The sequence below is a fragment of the Bombus impatiens genome, unplaced genomic scaffold (assembly GCF_000188095.3).
Source record: "Bombus impatiens unplaced genomic scaffold, BIMP_2.2 scf_0551, whole genome shotgun sequence".
In the NCBI taxonomy this organism is placed as follows: Eukaryota; Metazoa; Arthropoda; class Insecta; order Hymenoptera; family Apidae; genus Bombus; species Bombus impatiens.
The window spans coordinates 449050-472921 of record NT_176970.1 but is presented as its reverse complement, the minus strand read 5'-3'; the positions used below and the strand labels follow the sequence as shown (position 1 = coordinate 472921).

Below are 23872 nucleotides of genomic sequence, written 5' to 3'. Positions count from 1 at the left end.
TTAAGATTAGTTATACTTGAAAAACTTGTTAGTAATATTCTTGAGCCTTTACCCATTACGCTGTAAATTTGTTTGGCAGCATTTGGACTCTTAACAAATTTTGGCAATTAATTGCGTGCGTACGTTGTTCAAAGAATCAGTACACCGCGTGTATCAGAAAATTACGATCGTCAATTTAAATATATCCTTTTCGTAACGAACATTTAAGTCGTTTTTATTTTATGATTGTTTAGGCAAATAATGAAACGAATAGATAGCGAGAAAGAGAGAAAGAAATGGGAACACGATTTGTCTATTAGCGGATTCGGTAATGGAGTTAACTTACGTGGTTGCGCAACCAATTATACTTTGCCTGTATAGTAGAATGTGCAATTTTCGGGCGCTATTATGCGAGGGTGGTATAGAAATAGGTGGTAGGAACCATTTCTCTAAGGTTCGTTTATTTATGACTTTAATATCGGTTACTATTGGAATACTAAATCATTAATTGAATTATTTTCAGTTCTGAATTGGAACAGTAGAGTGCAATTAAAGTAGACATTTTCTATTATCCTTTTGATTTCTGATTAATTCACCTGCATTTTGCGTAATGCGTGTATATTTTAATTTGATAATGTAATCCGTTCTGTTTCTGATATTTGTAATTTATACTTCGTTTAATCATTACAATTTAACGTATTTACTTAAACGAGTATGTTGTGTTTATGCTTATTAATAGCCATAGATATATGATACAGGATGTTACACCTTAATTACTCTATTAACTATAAGACCTAGTCCATATCCATTTATTAAATCCCAATGTGTTATTACAGTGACATTAGTAGGGCATCTAGAAATGAGGAAGATTAATTAATCCTTTAGGAAACTGGTCCATGTAGGACATGACGAACACAGAACAACCGCAACGTAGAATCGTTAGTGTATATCCTAAACTATTCTCAATAGATAGGACCATAATATGAAGATCTAAAGTGGTATTATAGGAGCGACGCATTAACGATTAAATTAGCATTTCTACGCAGTTGATTCACATAATTCCATCGATCAATTATCATTTTTAATTGCTACTTTAACTACTTGTTTTCGAATTTATATACAGTACCTCTATCTATATAGCGTAGTGTAGTGTTTCGAAATGCATAGTACACTAACTCCGTGAATTTAATAAAGTGCCACTAAAATGTAATTTCCAACTTTCCTGAGAAAAGAATTTCTCATGAAACTCATACTGACCTCGATGGTTGCAATCTGTGACAGAGACCCTACGCTACCAAGTACTTAATTACGAAGCCAATTCGCCTTCACATTCATGCATCAACTTTTAATTTCTCACTCGTTTATTCTAATCCATATAAAACCAATATGTTTACGGGGTAGTCTAATAACAAATCTGAAAACAACTAGTCGTAAAAAATTAATTCTTTAAATAGCCGGACGTCCGGCCAAGCAGGACAACGTGATCGAAGATACATACACAGAACGACCGCAACGCGGAATCGTTAGCGTATAATCCTAAACTATCCTCAATAACCGAGCCACACTCGCGGCGTACGAAAGCAAAGTGGTAGTATACGAGTATGGAAGCGACGCATTAGTGAATTAGCGTTTCCTGCCATTGCAATCAAGGTAATGCGCCGCTACGGCACGCGCTATGGCCCCTCTCTTCACGGCTCTTGCTGTTGCACACGGATATCGCCTGCTGCCTTTCCCGTGTACGTTGTATCTCGAGACAATTAATAATTCAACATCTTGAAGGATTCAACCGGCGCGCTTAACAGAAACGAGACCTTCGAGCGATTCTCAATTGCTTCGTCGAATTAATAAGTGACTTTCAACTAAGTATGCTACCAACGAATAAATAGATCAATTATCGTTGATGTTATATTCGGTACTTTCATACCAGGACAAGTTCCGCGGAAAAATTTAGTAACCGTTGCTGAGGAGGTAACTGTATCGATGTTCAATTTGTGAGAATTCTCCCAGCGCAATTGAGAACTGGCACAAGATTATTTGAAAAATTCGGTGAAAAATATAATTCTGAGTTCTTCTGTAGAAAAGCGGTAGTATTTATTCGATGCTCCTTAATGCTGTTCGTTAATATTTTGCAATGTAAAATTACTAGAATATAGTACATTTTTCGGTAATTAATTTTTGTATCGTTATTCGATACCATAACTATAATATTCTTTTGTATCTTTTAACAAACTGAACACACAACACTTGCCTGAAACGATGTTTTATCACATCGTAAATGATGGAAATGTAATTTCCTCCTGTCATCTCTATCCTTGTGCTCTACTTTTACAGTTTTAATGCAAATTTCTCAATTACCTTTTTGCAAAGATTAAGAGACCGCTTAATGATTAAAACGAAGCATAGAAAGAAAAGAGATTGTGTTTAGAATTTATTTTAATTTATTTATTTTTATTAGTTTCTGTTTAACGTTTAAGTATTTCTTCTTTCGTGAATATTTTGTTGCAGTCATACATCCAAATCAGTTTTCCCAATTGGTAGGTTTAAAAAAGCATAAATAGAAAATCATCGTGATTGAGAACGAACGCGATCGATTCACCAGTGATTCACAAGTAGAAGTTTACCCCATTTTTACTAAGGACACAGTCCCTACGTCTAACTTCACATCGCTATCGACTCGAATATGGCAGTGAAATGTGGTTGATTGTTTTTGTGATTTAAGACATTGTTTTGATGTATTTCTAAAATACTATTATTACTATTAAGCGACTCCTTTATCAAAATAATATAAAATACCAGTATGTTCCTTTTACTGTCGTAATCGCACAAGTTGGATTTTCAATTTCGTTGTCAATTTATAAATATTGCACATTTCGTGTTTTCCTCTTGGAGAAACTTTTTGACAATAACACACAACTAGATGGAAAATAACTGAAAGAACTCAGTAGAATTTAAAAATATGCAATCATCAAACTATATTAATTATGGTATTTGTTTCCCATTCAATTTATCCATAACCTGTACACTTTTAGCGACTAGAAGAAAATTCATATTTTGACACCCTTGGTAAAACCGGAATACCTATTTCGTTCGATAGAATAAAAAGAGAGAGAGAGAGAGAGTTTCGTTTCACGTTGCGCACAATCGGACACTGATTGAATTTCGCGTTTGTCAAAGTGCACAATGTATGAGCTTTTTTTTCACCTGGAAAACTTTAAACGTCCCGGAATTCAAATCGTTTTCAGAAATCCGTGGTTCAATCAACAAAACGTTTATGACGTGAAGCCGCAAAACCTTATGGGTCACAAACTTTTTCGTTGCATCTTGCTCAACTAATACACTTGCAATTTTAATTTTTAACAACTTTATCGTTCTACGATAGTTGCTCCAACAATAAAACGATCGTGTTCACTCGTGCTGTTTCACTGGTTGCAAATTATTAGATATACAAATTCCCATTTCATACAGTGATATTATTGCTGTAAAATGTCAAAAAAAGAAGAAATTCGGTCTAATATAATGATCTTAACGAAGAAGTTTCATGTCAGTTCTAATTCCCGATAACGTCTTTCTTTTAAGTAGCCCAAAGTGAGCGTATCATGCCACTCAGGAAGAGTTTGTGCGAGCAATATCCATTATTTTTGCTCTCCATTCTCAGCCCCGTAGTAAGAGTACTTGAACGCGAATTCATTGTTATCACTTGTCGTTTCCGTAATCACTTTGCACGCGTCTCGTCCATCGAACCGGCGGCTGTCTGTGCGCTAGAACGAACCGCGAGTAAAATGCGTCAAATAATTTTACCGTGTGACGCCAGTCACGGACGATGCGCATCGAACGTTTCATTGGCACACCTGTTCTATATCGAGGTCGCGCGACAAAAATGTTTTTCCTCGCCCATCGAACGCGAAATCAGTCGGGGGAATTGAGTTACTCGAGTCACGTTCTACAAATTCTGGATTTTGTTCCTTTGAGCTAATCGAGCTTTAAAGCACTCCAACGAGAAAATTGCAAATTTCTATACTCTTACGGTCAGTTCCTGTACCATACATGGGGGGCGTGCAGTGCGAAATGAGAGACCAGCAAATGGCAAAATAGCAATTTGAGATAGATGAAAAATTGAATTGTTTATATTGTTGCGTTACGGAGTACTGTTTCATTGTTTGTATTCTCTGAACATGTTGAGTGTGTTTAAATATTGATTGAAAGGGTGCCTCGATAAAAAGGGTTAATTTAGTTTGAATTAAAAAACCAAAACTGTATGTTTTACCTGGCTGGATATGTTGGTATGTGCCTGTCTCGATAATGCATCGGATTTTCGATTGTCCGAAAGCTAAAAAATTAATTAGAAATACAGCAAGCCGTGTTTCCAGAATTCTATCGATTGTTTCGACCAATTTTTGCGTTTCATTTCCTGTGACGAAAAAATTGAGTTACCAAACAAAGCATTTCTAGATACGCATGAATAGATACGTATTTCGATAAGGCAAAAAGTGATTTTCTAAAAAAAATGCATTCTACGCAATCAACGAAATAACGTTTTTTTCGTTGATTCAAGATCACCCGGAAATTGAATTTTTTATTCATTATTAACCATTAAAAAGGGTTACTATGTTAGATGTTATACTATGTGGTTAAATAAATACGGTGTTTATCCAGCGCTGTGGAGAGAAGAATACATCACAAAGCGACAGAAAAGTTAAAAAATCATTGTGAAAGGTGGAAGCACGACGTTTGAAGGCAGAATCCTTTCGAAAGGACAGCATTAGTAGGTGCCCCTGACGCTAAGGGAAGAACAGCTCTGTCTGTTTCTTTCGCTTCCTCTTTCGTTCGGTGAAAAATCTTTGGCTGTCTCGTTAAAACTTTTTCTCAAGAACATCTCGAGAGCACTCTTATCAAAAAAGGTTTCATCCACGTTCCACCGTCGTCCTTCTTTTACTTAAGGATCGCAACGCAAAAACCGTGTTCTAAACGTACCTGCTTACCTGCGCGACAAGTATATCGAGACGTCATTCCAATCCGCGATAGCCGCAACTTTGCATTTATTTCGTAACGTTCTTCATGCGTAAACGTCGATGGCAATCTCAATTTACGAGTAGGTATCATAAACATTGACTAGTCACTCACACACAGATACTTGAAATTGTTTATTCTAGCACGGTCAAGAAATTGAAATTACTTTCGCATCAATCCAATGCGGTACACATCAATCACACAGTGCATTCTTTTGTATCTTGCAATCATTTCTATTGGTTCGTACGCGGTAACCCGATATGAGTATCTGCACTACGATATGATCGTCATAAAAAGATCCGTACGTTCGATTCGTTATTAGTTTTTAACGCAAAAGGTCTTCCATACATAGAGATTGAAATTAAAATACATTTCCATATTCCTTGGTCAATGGGAGCAATCGATTCGAAAATTTATAGATATAATATTCATATTTTGACGAACGTACGAATGAAAATAACAATCATGAAAATCATTCCTCTAGCGCAGTCGATGTCGTTGGCTTCGTTACCATTTTGAAAACTAGATTCCAGCGGAATTCCACGATAAAGCAATCGCTCTGAATTCAGAAGATAAAATTGCCTTTGGGAAGGTAACAGTGTGACTCCCAGAAGTCCCTACCCGGGAGACAGAAAGCAACAGGGAATTATAAAAGTGGAAATCAACATGCTGGTTTTTCAGCGTGTCCCAATCGTTCACGCAGTGAATCCACCATCTTCGTGCTTGATGTAGCAGACAGGGTGGACTTGTAATCTCTCCATTGTGTCGACGCTGTGACGCGTATACGCAGATACGAGTGATTCGGTCACTGCAGCCAGCAAACGTGCGTCTGAACGTGTCCATCTAGTGGCTCGCAAATCTGAATTTCTCAGTCGTGCGTGAAGGCTCGGCATTTCTCCGGGTTCTTCCACCAGTTCAAAGAGAACATAGACTACCATTACCACGTGTGTCGCGTGATTGTCGCTTTCGGAATATTTACCTGCATTTTCATACATAGGCATGTATAGTCGAAGTAAAGGAGTATTTTAGTTTTCTAAAAAGTTTCGTTTTGTTTTGAACGTTAACGTTGGAGTCGATCTTCGAGTCGATACACAGCTTGTTGGATGTGTGACGAAATTAAATATTTTCTACTCTACAAATTTTCGTTTCGTTATGAAATTCAATGTCAACTAAAGAAACAATTAAAAAACTTAAGATCACATTGACGTTTCAGAAAATGTAATTCATGAAAAAATCAAAATATATTCATCTGGTCAGTCCTCTTGAATACAATAAATTACATTTGAAACATGTTTTGATGAAGTCAATATATAACGAGTTATTTCAAGTGATAATTTTTATCGACTCATATTGTATTATGAGAGTCTCCTAGTATATTCGTCAAACATATCACAGACGATCAAATTCCTGAATTGATGCCAACGGAAACTTAATCGTTGCCAAAGAATCTACTGCTTCTCCAACTTGCAATTTTTAATCTATATCATCTAAAGGTGTTAAAATATCGAGATAATAAATTATTTTATTGTTCATTCAAGTCTTAACTTAAGATTAGATCTGATTTTTCGATACTTGTTCATTTTCGAAAATTACCAATTATTTTATCTCGACGATAAAATTGTAAAATTCACGATAATGTTCCTGCGCCGTAACGTACTTCTCCTTTCTACAATCTCAACGAAACTCTCTGTATATCATAATTCAACGAAAATTCGCGTCGCGTCGTTGGTAAATTGCAATTTCTTCCTTTCCGTAGCCAGTTTTCCGCCATCACTGTAGAGTCTTGTCGAACACGATCGCGACAAGTTTGCGGTGCACGACAGCCGGAACGCGCGCGAGTATTTACATCTGCTAGCTGTGTAGAACACGCAGGATATCTAGAGAATAGGTAAGACCGAAGAGAGAGAAGAGCGATACACTACGGAGACTGGCTGGTTGGAACATTGAAAAGTATGCAGGCGCGTCGTGTTTGGGTCTGAGATGTATCGCGAAATACTCGTTTCTGGTACATACGTACACGCTATCCAGGAACACATGCAAACTTATCTTACATGCGGATGTGGCAGTGCAAGCGATCACGTAGCACTCATAGTCTTCCCTGTAGGTTTGTAGGAGCGTGACTATATACGGCAGCCAAGGCGAATTCACAATGCAGAGACGTCGTTGCCCTTCTCCCATTTTCCCGATGTCGTATAGGCGTCCTCCTGCAATGTCCCGTCTGTTATTGGATTTGTTTGAAACTTTTCAAATTCGACCAGCAAATGTGTCTAACGCGGGACGTGCTCGGGATGTACCGAGACAATTTTTGAGCAGCTCGACCGCCGCGGCTGAATACTCCTTGAAATGTCTCCTCCTCGTTCCTTCAATGTATCAGTCATTTTCAATGGAAACTTTCAGTGTAGGGAGCAGATCTATAACCGTGCTGAGATTCACGATGGTACATATTTTCGTTCAATGTGTATATGTACTTTGGAATACGATGATGTTTTACCAATAGGAAGATTTTCTTCGTTAGGAAAGTCACTTGACGAACTTGTAAATCGACATTTTTCCTGTTGTTCTTTTAGCAAAACAATGGAAATCTTCGTTCTTGTTACGCAGTGTATCTTTTTTTAATCATTGGAATGTTTCACGGGTTAATCTTTAACGATTGATTGTATCAAAATGTTATCGTTCGCGTTCATCGCGCGTATGTATAGCACTGATCCAAAATTTCAAACTGAATAGGGTCTCATTTATGTCGAATTCGCGAAAGTTTCCTAGTCCGTAGGAGAATTGTAGAGCAATCTCCTGTAATAAGAAAGAGGAACTTTTGTGATCCTTTTTGTTCGCGAACTGGGATTCGACTTTCGAAAATTGGCTTTGAACGAAAAGCCGGAAGAATGAGTTTCTATCTATTGGATTGAATTTTTTAAAATTTCATCGATTCGTTTCCGATATATATATATTTACACAAGAAAAGACCAATTTTAACGACCAATGTCTTTTAAATATAAGTATTACAAGTTTCTAGGAATTTTTAGAAATTATTATTTATTAAACGACCAAATTATATCATTATACAGATAGTGAAAAATGTTGGCAAAAATGTTGAGGTTATTCGATGTGTAAACAAAGAAAACACGTGGATAAATTGTAAGGCAGAAAATATATTTAAATAGAAGTGTAATTATAAGTAAGAATACAATTTGAGCTGGTCCAGATCCGCACGCTAGCTGTGTTACCCAATAACTGAAAACTGTTTATGGTCTGACTTCGTTGCAGTCTTTTGTCTACGCGCTGTCGATGGCTTCAGTGCTTGAGAAAATTAAAAAGACCAGATGTAGAGTTTTCTTATAAATGGTGACCACTTCAACAAAAAACAATTAAAGTAAGGAGAGTTAATCGCAAACATGAAGGCATTAAATTAATTTCACGTAATACGGTTACGAGTTACGAGGTGGTTTTCTGTTTCAATAATTCGAGCAACAACGAACGAGTTGCTTTATGAACAACGGCTAGATATATAAGAAACTCGATGGATAACTAGTAGCGTTGCTCGTGTGAGCAATGAATGTTTCCCCTTGTCAGCGATAAAATCGATGTATATGCAACTGTTACACTGCTTTTTGTGTAAACACCATTGCCAGGCTGTGATTTTGATCAATGAAGCTTTTCCTTTGGCCTTCCTTTCTGTAAAGTGCACCCGATACAGAACACAATCAATCTCTACTGTAAAGCGTGTGTTTCTTGTATATCTTATTGTTACTAAATGTTTGATAAATGTATCTGTTTCTGAAAAACTGCTCTTAAATATCATTTCTCCTTTACAAGAATGTCAGCTAAAATGTATCCTATTATTAATAATCGACGAGCAAAAAATGTGTTTGCATTTTAAGATGAATTCAGTCCTATGAGAGGTAAGAAGTATCTATAAATCTTCGTAAAAAAAGGAAAAATTACACGGCTGATTCCTTACCTGCTTTCGAAAATAGACGCAATTGTATTTATGTTTCCCCTCCACGACGAGGCAAACCAAAACTTGAATAAAAATCAACGAACCCTACCTTATTATCGGGCTAAGTGACTTTGTCGTGTCATCGAGCACTTGGTTCGCTCGATATTGGGCTTTAAAGAGGTTAGCTGGAGACCTGCGGCCTTAAAGCGCGTTAAGAAAGACAGAAAAAGTTGTTTGCTAGCGGCCGATTTACTACGCGTGATTAATAATCGCTTCACTGTGTTCACTTGAAATGCATTGGATTTAATAAAACATTTTAATAGCGATTTGTTTTATTCGATTAGATAATGAGCAAGCTTATTAGTAGAAAAGGATGTCCAGCACATTAAGCAGAAAATTACCGGCTATAGTAGCAAAAGGACGGTTGGATAAATAGAGCCTTGAAAGAAATTAATTTTCTAATAACTGACGTATCAAGATTAATCAATATTCGTTATTTTTGTTAATTAAATCACTCGTTGAAATTTTATAAAAAGAGTGTTACAAAGATATTAGTGATTTAATATCTTAAGATCGAAGACTTTCAAATTTATTTCGCACACAATACTTTGGCTTAAATTAATATATCGTTTACTACTTCGACTCTTCAAATATGTCGCATCATTTTATAATGTGCTGTAATCATTGACAAGTAACTCTAGTCGCGATATTTCTCTGATTGAAAATTCAAACTAGATATTCCTCAGAATCTTAATTCGGGATGTTTTATTCCCTGTTAATCGCGATCGTTAGAAACGCATAGTCACGCTTTTTAATCTCATCGGTAACTTTTTTTCCTCTAGACTGGGTAATGGAAAAGTCGGATTGCGAGGTGCAAGCGACAGAGAGGGGTGGCCAGGTTCGGATACGAAACAGGATAAAAACGAAGGTACAATTGAGCAATCTCATGATTGGAGACCTTCCGTGAGAGAGGCTGCATAAGGTCTGCTTGCCCATGTCACGGCTGCTCGCTGTCCTGCGAGATAAATCCGTCCAATCCTCTAAGGAACAGCACTCGCTGTTTATTCGCCGCTTTTTCCTTGATTTCATGAACGAACAAGGTGGTTCGGCTTTCTTTCTAAGATCAGACCATTTCGCTTCGGTTACCCTCTCTTCAAACTGCTAGCCCTCTTAGTACATTGATTAATATATTATTAATCGTTCGACGAGTTTTTTTATTCCTTCTCATCTTTTGATACACCGTATACCTGTGTATATGTGTATGTGTTAATATAAATAATTAATGCGATTTAAAGCAAATATCACGTTGAAAATATTTATGAAAATATTAAAGAAATTTTTAGTCTCTCGTCCAATAAACATTCGTCGATGAATTCTAATAAATCATTGCACAAATTTTCTCATTGACTTTTAGGTATTGGTTCCCTTATCTCCGGTCTTACCGCCTTGTTTGTATTTTGTAATATAGATTTTCGATATTTTTATCGAATGCAATAGTTGTTCTCATTTTTTCCATTTTCGTTTACCTACATCAAATTTATATAAATTTGTGTTAGCATACCAGAATATTGACCACGTTTAACATTAATCGAGTGGACGTTGTGAATAACGGTTAAGTTAATTATATTTATTCAAGGATTCTAGGTATTACGTGATAACAGGTTTCACTTGAATCCTTAGAATCGGCTTGATATCTTTTCGTTTCGATCTTTTCTTCCACGTAGTTTCCACGATATCGAAGTATCTACTTTCCCACGTAATTACGATTTTTATAATATTGGCTCTTTTACATAATGCCATCGTGATATATATTTGATCAGATAAAAATGCGTTCAATCGTCGTATTGTTAATAAAAATAGCGCAAGTTCGAATACTGCGTGACATAGCAGTCGTAACGAAGGAAGAAGATTTATTGTTCTCGTAAACGTTTTCCCTGGCCTCATTGTTATTTTAGACTTTTACTATGCGAGAGCTTTAGCGTCTCCTTTGTCACGGAATTTTCAATGCATTCGGTCCACAGTTCCAGCTATTACTTCTTGTTATTGCATGAAAGCCCAACTATAATTAGTCTGTCATAAAAATACCGAGAACATATGTCATCTATATAAACCTTGATTTAAAATGGAACGCTGGTGTAGAACTACTTTGCATTGTAATATCGTAAAGTATTTTCAAAGGAGGGATTTGTTGAATTTATTTTAGATTTTTTCGAAATAAAATTGTTTGTCTTTCTAACGTTTTTGTTAAACATTTTTACTCAAAAAAATACAAATCAATGGTTGGAAATTGCGATGTGAAGAAACGCGTATCCTATACTTGTTAAAGTCAGATTCGAATTGGCACGTACTTTTACGGTATGCGTGTGATATCGATTTGATCCTTTTTAGACTTTTATATATTTAAAAAAATAAGCAAGTAAATTATAGAAAGGATACAGAGGATATTAAATCCATTTCTTAGCTCACTAACGCGCAGATATAATTTAGGCCGAAGCGGTTTTCAGATTTTCGGTGGATGCTAATCGAGCAGCATTGCCCGTTGGAAACGCGATGCGGATATAATGCACGGGTGAAATAGCCCGGACATAGCAATCCATCAATATCCCAGGCAGTACGAGCCCGGTTTTCAACGTTAATCAGTAATTAATTAGTGTTGGCTGGATAGCGGACTCGTCGTTCGTTACCAATCGTTTTTCGATGTAAGCACCGGCGTTTATCCGGTAAAAATATATCGAATTGTCACGGAATTAGCCAGCAGCCAACACAGCTCGCTCGTTTTTCCAGCATTTTCCGCCACGATATCATGGAATGTGTTCAAGCTTTATACCCTCTGGCGATGGTCGTTCCAATGATCAGCCTGGTATCAACCGAATAATGTAGTAATACATTAGCAAAGCCCCGCAATGGAACGTGCGTTTGCATGATCGCGTACGCCACGTTTATTTGGATTTGTAATCACTTACGAATCCTGCCGCTAATGAGACGAGAATTATTCGAATTATTTTGCAATATTCGTTTGCCCCCTTTCCTTCGTTATTTTTATTTTTTGCTTGAAATTCGTGAAATATATATCTCGTGCTCTTTGCTAAATACGTCGTTGGTTTGCTTGCTTGTTTCAAGGACCTTTGGAGTAGTTATTGTTCCGAAGATATTTAAAAGGCTAACGCGTGTGATATGACATCGAGTGTACTATAGCCTCTAAATTATCAATTTCTTTATGTTATAGAATAAATAATAGGTCGCGCTTGTACCTGTAGGTACCTTTCCGATCGCATCATTAACCAACCACAGTAACCAAATTTCGCTAGTAAGCATCGAATGACTCGTATCAATGAAAACGTATCTTGCCGTTTACGGTGGTCACCGATAAGGAGGAAAAGAGAGTTTGGCTTGGCCTGGTATAATTGTACGCCTGTAGCAGACCGAAAACAGTAATTCATCAACACATCAGAACGAGTTGGCAGCGCTAACGTTCCTAATCACTAATTAGCCAATTAGCTCACGCAATTTTGCTAATAACGGCTGCGTATATCGAGCCGATGAATGACGCGGCGCACCTGCAGCCACGTTAAAGGGGGCCTTTCAACCACGCTGCACTGGCTAGATGGTTGTGTGGCGTTTCGATTATAGCTCATCTCGTAATTAGTATTGTATCGACAAACCTTTCGCGGCTACACTCATCAGACTGATCGCGTTTTGTACCTTTCCAATGATACTCGAACGTCGCCAGCGTCATTATTTACTTAAATATACGCTACGATCGTCCATTTTCCCCGTTTGCTGTCCGATTCATCCCGAAGTATCGAAATATTAAAGCGAAGGTAGACGTAGACAGATTTTATTTCATCGTCGATTTTCCGTAATTTCATTTTCACAGATGACATTACGATTGCGGTTTTCGAATCGGTTTCTTGAATTCTAAGAAGCGATTTCATGTTTTGATAATCTAGAAAACGAGTGTTCCACATTTAATACGCGTTCCAATTGCGTCTGTGTAAGAAATGTAACGCTGCCATAGCGCCCTTGACCATTTGCAATGCTAATGACGTTCTTGTGACTTTTCATTTGCGTGCAACACTGCGAGCATCCGATATGATGCATACAAAGTCGTTCGTGTACGCAAATATAGAGTTCTTCCTTGTATTTTTTCGGCGGTATTTTTCCAAGATCTGAGAATTTTTTAATATCATTTTCTTTGAAATTTTAACCACGACGGCGAAACTTTTTTTAGGCCGATATTATTTCTAAGTTAATTCTTCAACATTTTTGCTGAAATATTTCATAATTGAATGATTAATTCGGAAATTTATAATTCAGTATCTGAATGAACATTTTCAATTTCGCCTATCCTAGGTATTTCTAATTTACTTAACGATAAACCAAAGTTAATAAATATTAACAAATTAACGATATACAGGGTGGTTGGTAACTGGTGGTATAAGCGGAAAGGGGGTGATTCTACGCGAAAAAAGAAGTTGAAAATATAGAATAAAAATTTCTTTTTTAATTTTTTTCGAGACAACGATCTACAGTGAGATCCGTTACAACGAGACGTGATAAAGTGCACGTGTAGCGAGCGAAAATTCAAAGTCGATTTTCTCAAGAACAAAGCCTCGAACGAGAAATTTTTATTCTATATTTTCGACTTCTTTTTTCGCGTAGAATCACTCCCTTTTCGCTTGTACCAATCAGTTACCAACCACCCCGTATAAATTAATTTGAATAAATTAGGTTAATGACAAATTTCTCTGTTGATAACGCGTATTTATACAAACGCTGAAATGTAGGTTGCACACGTTTTTGCTCCAAATTCACCAGGGAAAGAATCTGGTTAAAATAGCAGCTCCGCTGCTGAATCCTCTTCTTGTAAGACTAAAACGTTCACGTATCCTGGGAACAAGGGGTGCGCGGATTTCTGTTTACCTAGTCTTTTATGCTAATGTTAAGCTCCAGAATACACCTAGAAATTTTATGACAGCATTTCAACTGGGGCCCGTATATTCATTTATCTGGAAAACCTCATGCTTGAATTTCATTACTCAACAATGGTAAGAAGTAAAAGCGTGAAACGTCCAAATAACATTGTTTATTTGCATTTCTACAATCATTCGTTCTTTTCTATCTGTTATTACACTTTTTTAAAGTTCATATTATCAAATATATAAATATATGGCAATCGATAGATATATTTATCGCAGAACGTAAAGAGAAACATTCTGCCTACCTTCGCTTAAACGTCGATTGATTCCTAACTTTTGCCAGCAGTATACGTTATAAATTTCAAATACAACTGCGAAATATTGATACAAAAGGTTAAAAATACATCGCGACCTGAAGGTTCGATCAAAAATGCTTTCGCCGATCCTCCATACATTTGGCAAAGTTCGCCAGTTCGAAATTCTCTTGCGACTTCGCCTCTCGTCCGAGCGTATAGCTGGGGAGCTAGACAAAACTCTGTCTCGAAGATGCTTGCCGTTTATTGATCCGAGTTTAAACGTTTCTTAAACATAGGTTGTTAAAGCAAGCTTGAAAAACTTACGTCACTATTGCTATCTCGTTTTACGCACGCTAATGATTAATTGTTGTATCGTCATGGAAATATATGTTCGTTGGATAAGCAGCCATCTTCTGCTCGTAAATCATTGAGTTTGTGATTCGTTCTGCCAGTTATTTTCCTAAAGTATTATTCATCGCTCTGCTCTTTGTTACTTCAACTTGACTTTAACCGCAAAGTTAAATTTGTTTCGTAATGAATAATTAATTAGAAGGTTCAGAGGCTCGATCGATTTTAATCCCGAAAGTTCAAATTTATGTAGGTAGAACCATATTATATCCAAGCAGTCGTTGATCTGAAACAAATTTAGCGTGTACTTAAATCGAATGTTAAAATAAGAGCTTGAATATACGGTCGTGTTTAATTAATTTCGTAAAGATCGAGTAAGGTAGCAAACTAAAATCGTAAACAGCGCAGTACGAAACATTTGAAATCGTTTACGTCTTACGTCAACACGAAGCTGAAAATCGATGTAGCCTTTGCGCACTAATTCGATATACTATAAGTAGGTAACGCGTGTCAAAACTGTAAGTCAATTTTGAAGGAGGAAATTCGACGTCGTGAGGAACTGCGTGAAGTTTGTGACATAATGTTGAGTTAGGCCGTGTAAATAGAAGGTAGCAGTCGAGCTAGATGAATCCCTTGACTGAACAATACCTCTTTGTTGAGTTGCAAACGGCTGTTCCGCGCCGGCAAACAACTGCTGGTGCTTAGCTATGCAATAACGATACCAGCTCACCGTTTGCATTGTTATTTCTACGAGAAACTAAACCTACTCTTTTCCATTATCGAGTTAGGCTTTATATTTGATGCTTATTTCTCGCGTGTTTTACCGAATACTTTGATACGCGGTGGATCGAAAAATACTTTTTCCACTAAGTACAAATTTGTTCATTTCTTCCGTTCTGATGTAATATAACCGTCCATGGAACTATCACACAGGACAGTTTTTGTTAAAAGATTAAGACACATCTTTATTTTTCTGTCGAAGCAAAGCGTGGTTTTTTAATGAAAAAAAGAAACGAACTCGTCAAATTATTCTGTTCTCACTCGTAAACGACAAACTCGCAATTTACGTGGACGTGAATGTGTCAACACGTTTATTTAAATTTTAAATACCGCTCGGCTTCTTTATGTCCATTGTGCGCGTCGTTGAGCATTTGCTTACGCCATAAACGTCGAACATCTTTTATACCGTTTCATCTACTGAAACCGTGGACCTAGTCGCGTCTCGAGGATGTTGCTCGCTTGAGTAAGTCGACGGTACAAAACGTTCCAACTGTTATCTAATCTCGGAGAGCCATTCCGTGGCTCTGCCTTGCCGTCTGGTGTTGCTAGTGAAAAAGTGTTTACTCGCAAACACGCCTCACCTTCCATGCGCATCCGGTTTTGAACTGAATTCCCTGTCCCTGTTACTGGATTCCTACGATGTCGCAGTGATATTTTCGAAACGCTTTCTTCTTGATTTTATTTAACGTCGAGTCGAAAACGTGTTTCTAAAATAGTTGTCCTTCTCTAAACATCGTCAAACGTTTATATATAATTCCAAATACTAAAATCATGCGCAAATCTTCAAATTACAATAGCTTCCTTCCAGTCGAATCGAATTGAATCCCACTCAGAACCATCGTCCGGAAACCACCGTTTTCTGCTTGTACCGATCATCGATTGCCCTCCAATTCCCGTTGCAACCATAGAAGCTAGCATGGTACACGAACGACCAACCCTCCATACCTCAAGACGTCCCAGAAAACTAAGAACACTCGTTCGTTGCAGATGACACTTGGCATTCCGTCGTCGTAGGGTCGACGCAGCTTTCCATCTCCATCATACGCTTTCTACTCGTCAAGAAAATCATCATGACTCGATCGAAGGACACGTAAGAATATTCTAGTCGATCAATTAGTTCGCTTAATTAACGCCGTAGCTAATATCACGGTATATCGGCGAACGTACATGAACCTATGTAACTTGTGAACATCGGGGAGGGAGGAACGGAAGAAAGAAAGAGGAAAGGAAGAAAGGAAAAGAAGAGGAACAGAGTGGAAGACGAAAAGAGGAAAAGCCGCGAGATACTAAAGCGTGGCAAAGTCGCGGCAGCAGCTGTGTCGCGGTGAAAGTACGAAAGAAAGTCGAGCGTAAATGCTCGTAGGGGCGCTTAAGCGAGTTTACACGCGGGCAAGCGTACCGTGAGCCGGCTTGAAACGTTAGAAACGCTGGAACGTGAAAACGCGGCCGTGCGCTTGTGAGGGATGCGGCCCATGGGCGAAGGGTGGGGTCTTTGGGCACCGATAAGGCTTATCCGAAGATACGATGGCCGGCTGCTCGGCTCTTGTCGTCAGTCGTAGTGCTCAGGTGGAGTCGACAAGAGCGCCGTTCGCTTTAATTCACGCCGATATCGTGAGTTCGCGTCTCTTCTACGTACGAGTATCATCGCTGCTATCGTATCCGGTTGACCGACCTCCAGTTGAATTAGACGCAGCCACGGAAACGCCAGAGGACCTCGACCAGGTGGCGGAGGGTGCTTGAGAACGACGACAACCTTGAAATAGACCAAGAGGAATCAGGTTGGGATCCGTGTATGGGAAAATCACACGATAGGATGCTCGATGTTCGAAGATATATCGTCGGTTTGTTAGAAGAGCGGCGTATCTCGAATTTACTAGGAGAAATTTTACATTCTCAATTTTTTGTTTCGATTAGATTTCCTGGCATTGTTATTTATTCCGTTATCCTTCTAGCAAATCGATGATACACGTTTTCGGGACACGACGTATAAAGGAATTCGATATCTACGAGTGATAAAAGAAATTAGAAGATAACGTATAATATTAACCTCGTAAATGAAACGAACGCGACATACGGAACTTTGTCATTGCTTTTACGTGTTACATTGCACCTTTGGATTATTATCCACAAGTTACGGCAATCTTGTATACGGATGAAGTAGAATCAGTGCCGCGCGGAAACGGCTCTTTCTCCCGACTTGTTCTCTAATCGTCTTGTCCTCGAAACGTCTCGAGATTTTAATTTCACGTTTTAACGCGCGAAGTGGTCAGTGGTAAAGGGATGTGGAGATGGGAATAGAGTAAAACGGTCGAGCCTACGCAACGAGAGATCGACAGAGTAAGAAAGAAAGAAAGGGTGAAGGAGAAAAAGGCGAAAGGAAGAAAGCGAGCGGCGCGAAGGACAAAAGCGTTGGAGTGTAACCCGAGAGAGCAAGGCTCTCTTTCCTGTGCGCTTTTCTCAGTCCGCGGGAGTTACTAGTGCCCTCCCGCCCCCTTCTCACCGTCGTTTCTCCGCTCCGCTCCATCTGCTCTGCTCTGCTCTGCTCTGCTTCGCTCCGCTCTACTCTTCTTCTCGCCACTCCCTTTCTCGCTTTCTCTCCTGCCAGGATTTCGCAGTTCCCAGCTCGCCTACTAAATTATTCGTGACCCCTTTGACACTTGACAGTGGTGGCAGTTCCGGTAATTGTGCCTCTATCTTCACTCCCCAATCTTCAGTCGGACTTTCTTCGTGTTCAGGAACACGATGAACATCTTACCTGCAATTGTTTTTGTTCTTTTATCTTCGTCTACTATGAGTATCCAGAAATTCTAGAATAACGTTACACATTCAGTTGATTTCCGTTCGTGTGTTTTGTAGGAATCGCTATCTTTACTATCTTCTATACCTTGAATGTTTGTACAATTTTTTAAATTAAAGTTTTCTATATAACGGAAAGGTAGAAAATATGGGGAATTCGTGGTTATTAGATTTTTTTGAAATTGTATAGAAATGTAGAGATGTTTGGAAATTTTGGACCGTGTATTTTTACTGTGATTGGATCAGCTTTCGAAAAATTCCTCTCGACACGATATTGCGCTAATATACGTGACTTTCGGATACCAGAACTTCAATTCGCTGGAGATCTTATTTGGTCGAATTTAGTTAAAATTTAAATAGTATTTCATGATTTCATTTCCATCCTCTTTTATGACAATATTATATTAATAAGGTTATTTATAATCACTTTCTTCACTAAAAGCATCAGTCTCTTCAGAATTTAACACGTTTCCTGGGATTATGTTTCTTTTTCGTCGCTTCTTTTCGATTCGTCTTGCTACCCTGTGCTACCGACGTTCCTCCAGATTACGACGTTCAACGCCCTCGACTCACTTACGTTTACCCATATATAAAAGCGGATAACAAACAAGTGGTCAAAGCGTTTTAAACGTTTCTTGGAATACAGTTTACCGTAACTGAAGCGAAATCGGACTTGGACGTTCGTTCAGATGCTTTTCGTTCCTTGCCAGTGCGCTCATTACGCTTGGGCGTCGTTTCGTTCGGTCTCATCGTGTTGTCGGTAAATAACGGGCGGAAGCTTTCCTAGGTGCTTTCCAAGCGTCTTCGAACGCGAAGCTTCGAGCACGATACCTACGTTCGAAACAAAGGGACACTCGAGCCGCCCGAAAATCCCCGAAGAAGCTGCAGATCGTCGAGCGAACAGGCAACATCGCAGTTTCTTGTCCCTGTCCCATTTTTTAACGCTTTTGCTTCCGGTAAATACGTCCGTCTTACGGTGACTTGACCCGAGCTTCCAGACCAAGATAAAAGTGCAGCCCGTACATAGAGTGTCTTTCAAAGTATGAGCGATAGCGATAGCGATTTTTTTAATGGTAAATTTCATCTTGAGGAAGATTCAATGGAAGCTGTTGGTCCTTTTGAATTATAAGTTAATCGCGACTGTAAATTATCGCTTTGACAGCATAGAATCGGAAAATCTAATCTAATTTCTTTACTCGGAAAATCATATTTCCTATCACATTTCAAATTAATCGAAAGTTTTTACGTTCAAAGACATTCCGTGCTATCGAACAAAGCTGTATCTGAAAGCAAGAGAGCTGGAAACCAAGACAGAGGCAACTCACAGGAGCAGCGAAGCGAAAGTCGCGATCTTGGAAAGATGTAGAAAATAGCGAACGAAGAGCACGTTAAGGGAGATCGAGCCGTGACTCTATGGTGGTTCGCGGTGGTGCGACCTGTATACGAGCCGAGTTTCTAATTAAACTTAAACTTTTAATTGACTCGTTGCAAGGTCGTTTCGCGCAAAAGGTGTCCCACGTACGCGTTCCAACTGTCTGCGTTACTCCAATTTTATTCGTTTTCTCCGTGTTCTTCCTAGATTCGTGGGTGGTTTCACGCTGTTACGTTATCTTCGTAAAGGGTATCCTCCTTTGGAAGAAACATGGGCCTTCTTTATGACCACTTCGCTGCGAGTTACTTAGGAACGAAATGAGGTATTCGCGTCTGTAAATCCTTAGCAACGAAATATATATGCGTGGAAATAATTGTAGGTGAAGTGATTTAGTCTATGACGATGAAAGTGTTAGGCCAGTGCAGTAGCCCTACTTGCTGTCGAAGAACCATTAGGTTTCAAAGTAACGTGACTTTTTAGATACGTAGGTACATGTGGGATAAATTGAAGTTGGATATTACAAATATTCGTAACATTTCAAATTTCGTTTTAAGATCTACGAAGACTTCGGTACTTGCTCGTTTAACGTGGCGAATGTCTAGATAAAACGATAACACGTTCTTTGTTAACAAAAGTTATCTTTATGGTTCGATTTTCACACAATCAATACGAATGTGTGTATTATTGTGAAAGTTTATTTAGATTCTCAGAGACTGGTCTATCATTTAGGTCGTTTGCTATCGAAATTTTCCAATTATCTGAACAAACGTAGATCTGGGTCACCAATTCGACGGTGACGAAAGACAAAACGAATAAAACTTTTGTACTGACTTAACAATATTCTCTATGACTCTGTCCGCGGCATAAGTGATTTTGAAACCGTAGAGTAAACGTAGAAATCTGTATAAACGTTAAATCGTATCATTATGCCATCGTTAAATTTTACGTATTTCTTCTTCGAAACGATAAACCTGTGAGAGTTTCGTATTCATCCTGCGTAAACGAAGCAATGCTTTTGAAAATACATATACGTGGCGCGATTACTCATTTCGAAGCAAAACGTTCGAATAATATAACTACTTTCTGTTTTTATTTCTGTTCGTATAGCCAATCGAGGGTCCGCGTGGTCGATAGCTGGGATTATTCGACAGCTTCGTATCGAACGTTAAACGTCGCCAAAGTTACGCCAAAAGTCTGCAGTAGTAACATTGAACAGATTTCCCTAGAGACAGATTGGTGTCTGTATCAGTGCAACCGTATCTCGTGAACAGTGTATGCTTTCTGTGTCTAATATTCAAAAAAAAAAAAGAGAGAAATAATTCGTGACCGTACAATTGATGATTCGGTGGAATTGTCCGAATAAAGAAAAAGAGGAGTAGAAAAAGTGTGTTTTCTTGATGAAAGTTCCGTTTGTATATCCATAATCCGGTGGTTGATTCGCACGTGTGTAGTAGTTAGTGTTTGAGGGTTGATACCTTCAAACCGGAAACGTCGAGTAATCCTGTCTTCCTCAAGGATAAACGAGGCTGAGGGAGGGAGGCACCGAGAACCGGTCGCAAGGAGGATTCCTATGAAAATGCTTCAATCTTTGAATGCTCTGGCGGGTAAGATCTCGCCGGGCTCGCCAACCGACAGCAACGCAAATAAAGTGCACATGCACAACAACAACAACAACAACAACAACGTCGTGCATCATCATCATCCGTACTCGAAGCAACAGGCGCAGCAGCCGTCGCCGTCGTCACAGTCGAGCAACGGCGACCAAAAGGAAAACACGTAAGTTTGATACTTTTTCTCTCTATACATGTATATTGTATATATAGTATAAGCGAATATACACATATGTGTAGGAATGAGTGTGTTGTATTAATTTTTCAATCGTTATATCTAGGTGAAAGAATCTCTTATACACTTGAATTTCAATTCAATTTGGAAGTTTTAACGCGAGTCGAATGGTTCGTTATAAATACACCTGTCCCTAATCATTTTTTTGGGTCATCTTCTAGTTATACGTTACAATTAGGTGCAAAAGATACGAAAAATTCTGAATGGAACAAGTTTGCCAGAGAGAACGAAACTGCATCAAAGAGACGTATCTATGTGCTCGCGATAGGAAACAATTAATTGGTTGGGTGGGAAAAAGTGGGGTAAAGAGAGTGACACAGTCACGAAATCACTTTTCTGTCATTTCGTTCTTTATGGAAGAGTGACAATTTATTTGAAACGACCTTTTATGAAAATGAATTTTTCAAACTTGCCCAATCCTACAAAATTTTCGAACTTCGTAGAACGCTTGGCGAGTATGGAGACAATTTAGCAGAATGTACTCTGTCGAATTCTCGAGCTAAAAAGTTAAAAGTTGCAAAAGTGTAAAAGTAAAGGAATTTGAGAAAGGAAAAGTCGAAAATATTTTATCGCGATCCCGAAATATTACATGGAATCTTATTTTTTTCTATCATACGTTTCGAATACTGGAAATATGAGAGGATTTTTCTTGAAACGTATTAAATTGAATATACAAATCACATCGATAATTTTAACGTAGCTTGAGAAAGGTTGTATTTTCATCTTTAATAATTCAACCGCGCTACTGTAACGTAATACGAAATGTAGATTTTTGAACGACAGAATTGCGTAATGGATCGTGCAAAGAGACGAAGAAATATGATAATACCAGCTTTATTTCTTGTACGATGTAATTGCATGCGAAAAACAAGAGGTTCGAGTAGTTGAGCTTATTCGATAAACAAGATAAGAAAATCAAAACTCATGGTGCCGTGCTAGTTAAATTACGGCGAGCAATGTCGCGATAACAATGAAAATGCAATTTAATGCTCGTTACGGGCCACTTCCCGTCTACACCCGCTACTTTTTTCCATCATCGTGTTATTTGCAAAAGCAGAGAGTAAGATACTTCGCTTAATGGAAAGGTTGTCCTCCGGGAATACACGATGCGAGTGGCCTCCTCCTTGAGAAAAAGCCAAGTGAATAATAGCAGCTGCGACGATGCGTTACGTAGATTCTGTAAATTGGAGCGGTGTTTCTTAAATTAATTAAGCGATCTTTCTTCTGACTGTTTTCATGCTTTAAGTCGTACAAATAAAAAAACGAATAGATTCCATATTAATAATACTTATTAATTAATATGTATACTTCTTTTACTCGAGTAATAAAGCTGATTCGAGAAAAAAAATTGTAACGTTAAAAGATTCAATTTCCAAATAGTGTAAATTTTCCTTACAGAAGTAATCTTATTTTTTAAATGCTTCGGAATCTCGAATCCTTAATGAGAATAATCGTAAAATATGACCAACTCAGAGTCTTATATTTCAATCTTTGAGTTCAAGAATTCCTCTTTTTCGAATCATATCGATTCAATCGATTCACGTCAATTTATCGTTTTAATTTAATCATTACAATTGTGAACGTGACAATGTAGTTTCAGCAAATGATAGGTTAGCATTGTACAGATACACGTTACAGTCAAACGCGACGGTAAGAGCATTTATCTCGTACAATAATATGCGCATCTTCCGTCATTGCGAAACATCATTCGTCGACTCGTCGCGAAAGAACCGTGCAAAAGGTGCAAAGTTGAGAAGGGTGTTTCTTTGGTTGTCAGACGTAAGGGTACAGCGAGCAGGCGCGGGACCCGATACGTCGGCGTGCCCTTCTTCGTTATTTCGTTACGTCGCGTAAACGTGGCTCGCGCGAATAGCGTTCGCGGAGAAGGGAATAGAAGCCTAAAATAACTCGGCGACATTCCTGGATACGAGAGAGGGCAAGAGCATAGTCCCGGCATCGTTCTCCACGAGCGAATCTCCGTCTCTCTTTCGACCCTCTTCGCGCCTGTTCTCACCTTTGTACAAAGATCTCTCTTATCCAGCCCTCGCGGAGTAAATGCTTCTAAAATATGCACCCGGCTAACATAAAATGCGATATTCGAAGGGCGGAATTCCTGGTCCAAGGACTCGGAGAATTCTGAGGGAATTCAGTTGTTCGCGGGCGGAAGGATTCTGCCGGTAGCGCACGATGAAATTAAGTCGTCTCGCGATCCGAGACTTTCGCCCTCTTTTCGGTCGCATTTTCCGGATTTCCGAATTTCTGAAACGTGTTGTGGGTGTTAGGTGTTTTATGTACAGCATCGTTAAAGGATTAAAATCATTCAGTTTTTCCGTGCAACGGTTTTCCTGCCGTTACATAATTTGGGAACAGATTTTTGTCACGCTACAATTATCATAGCCATGAATTGAAATAATCAGATGTATAAATTAACTAACAGTTTAAATTTGCTGTGATATACTTGTACCTGATGCTTGAAGAACTTTCGCAACCGTACTATCATCATTCTCCAAATTTTTAAATACTTAACTTAAATAGTCTACTCAATGTACCAAAAAAAAAAAAAAAAAAAAAAAAAGGAAAAAAAATTTAAAAA

General features: G+C 38.4%; 1 protein-coding gene across 1 annotated transcript in view; it reads left to right on the top strand.

Moving 5' to 3' along the window:
* Nucleotides 1-19707: 19707 nt before the first annotated feature.
* The window catches only part of LOC100744069 (CUGBP Elav-like family member 2), a 300281-nt gene continuing 296116 nt past the window's right edge, over nucleotides 19708-23872 (top strand). Inside the window, 2 exon segments of the mRNA XM_033322123.1 lie at nucleotides 19708-19756; nucleotides 20542-21210. Of these exon segments, the coding sequence (XP_033178014.1) occupies nucleotides 21005-21210 (206 nt within the window). The 5' untranslated portion in view covers nucleotides 19708-19756; nucleotides 20542-21004.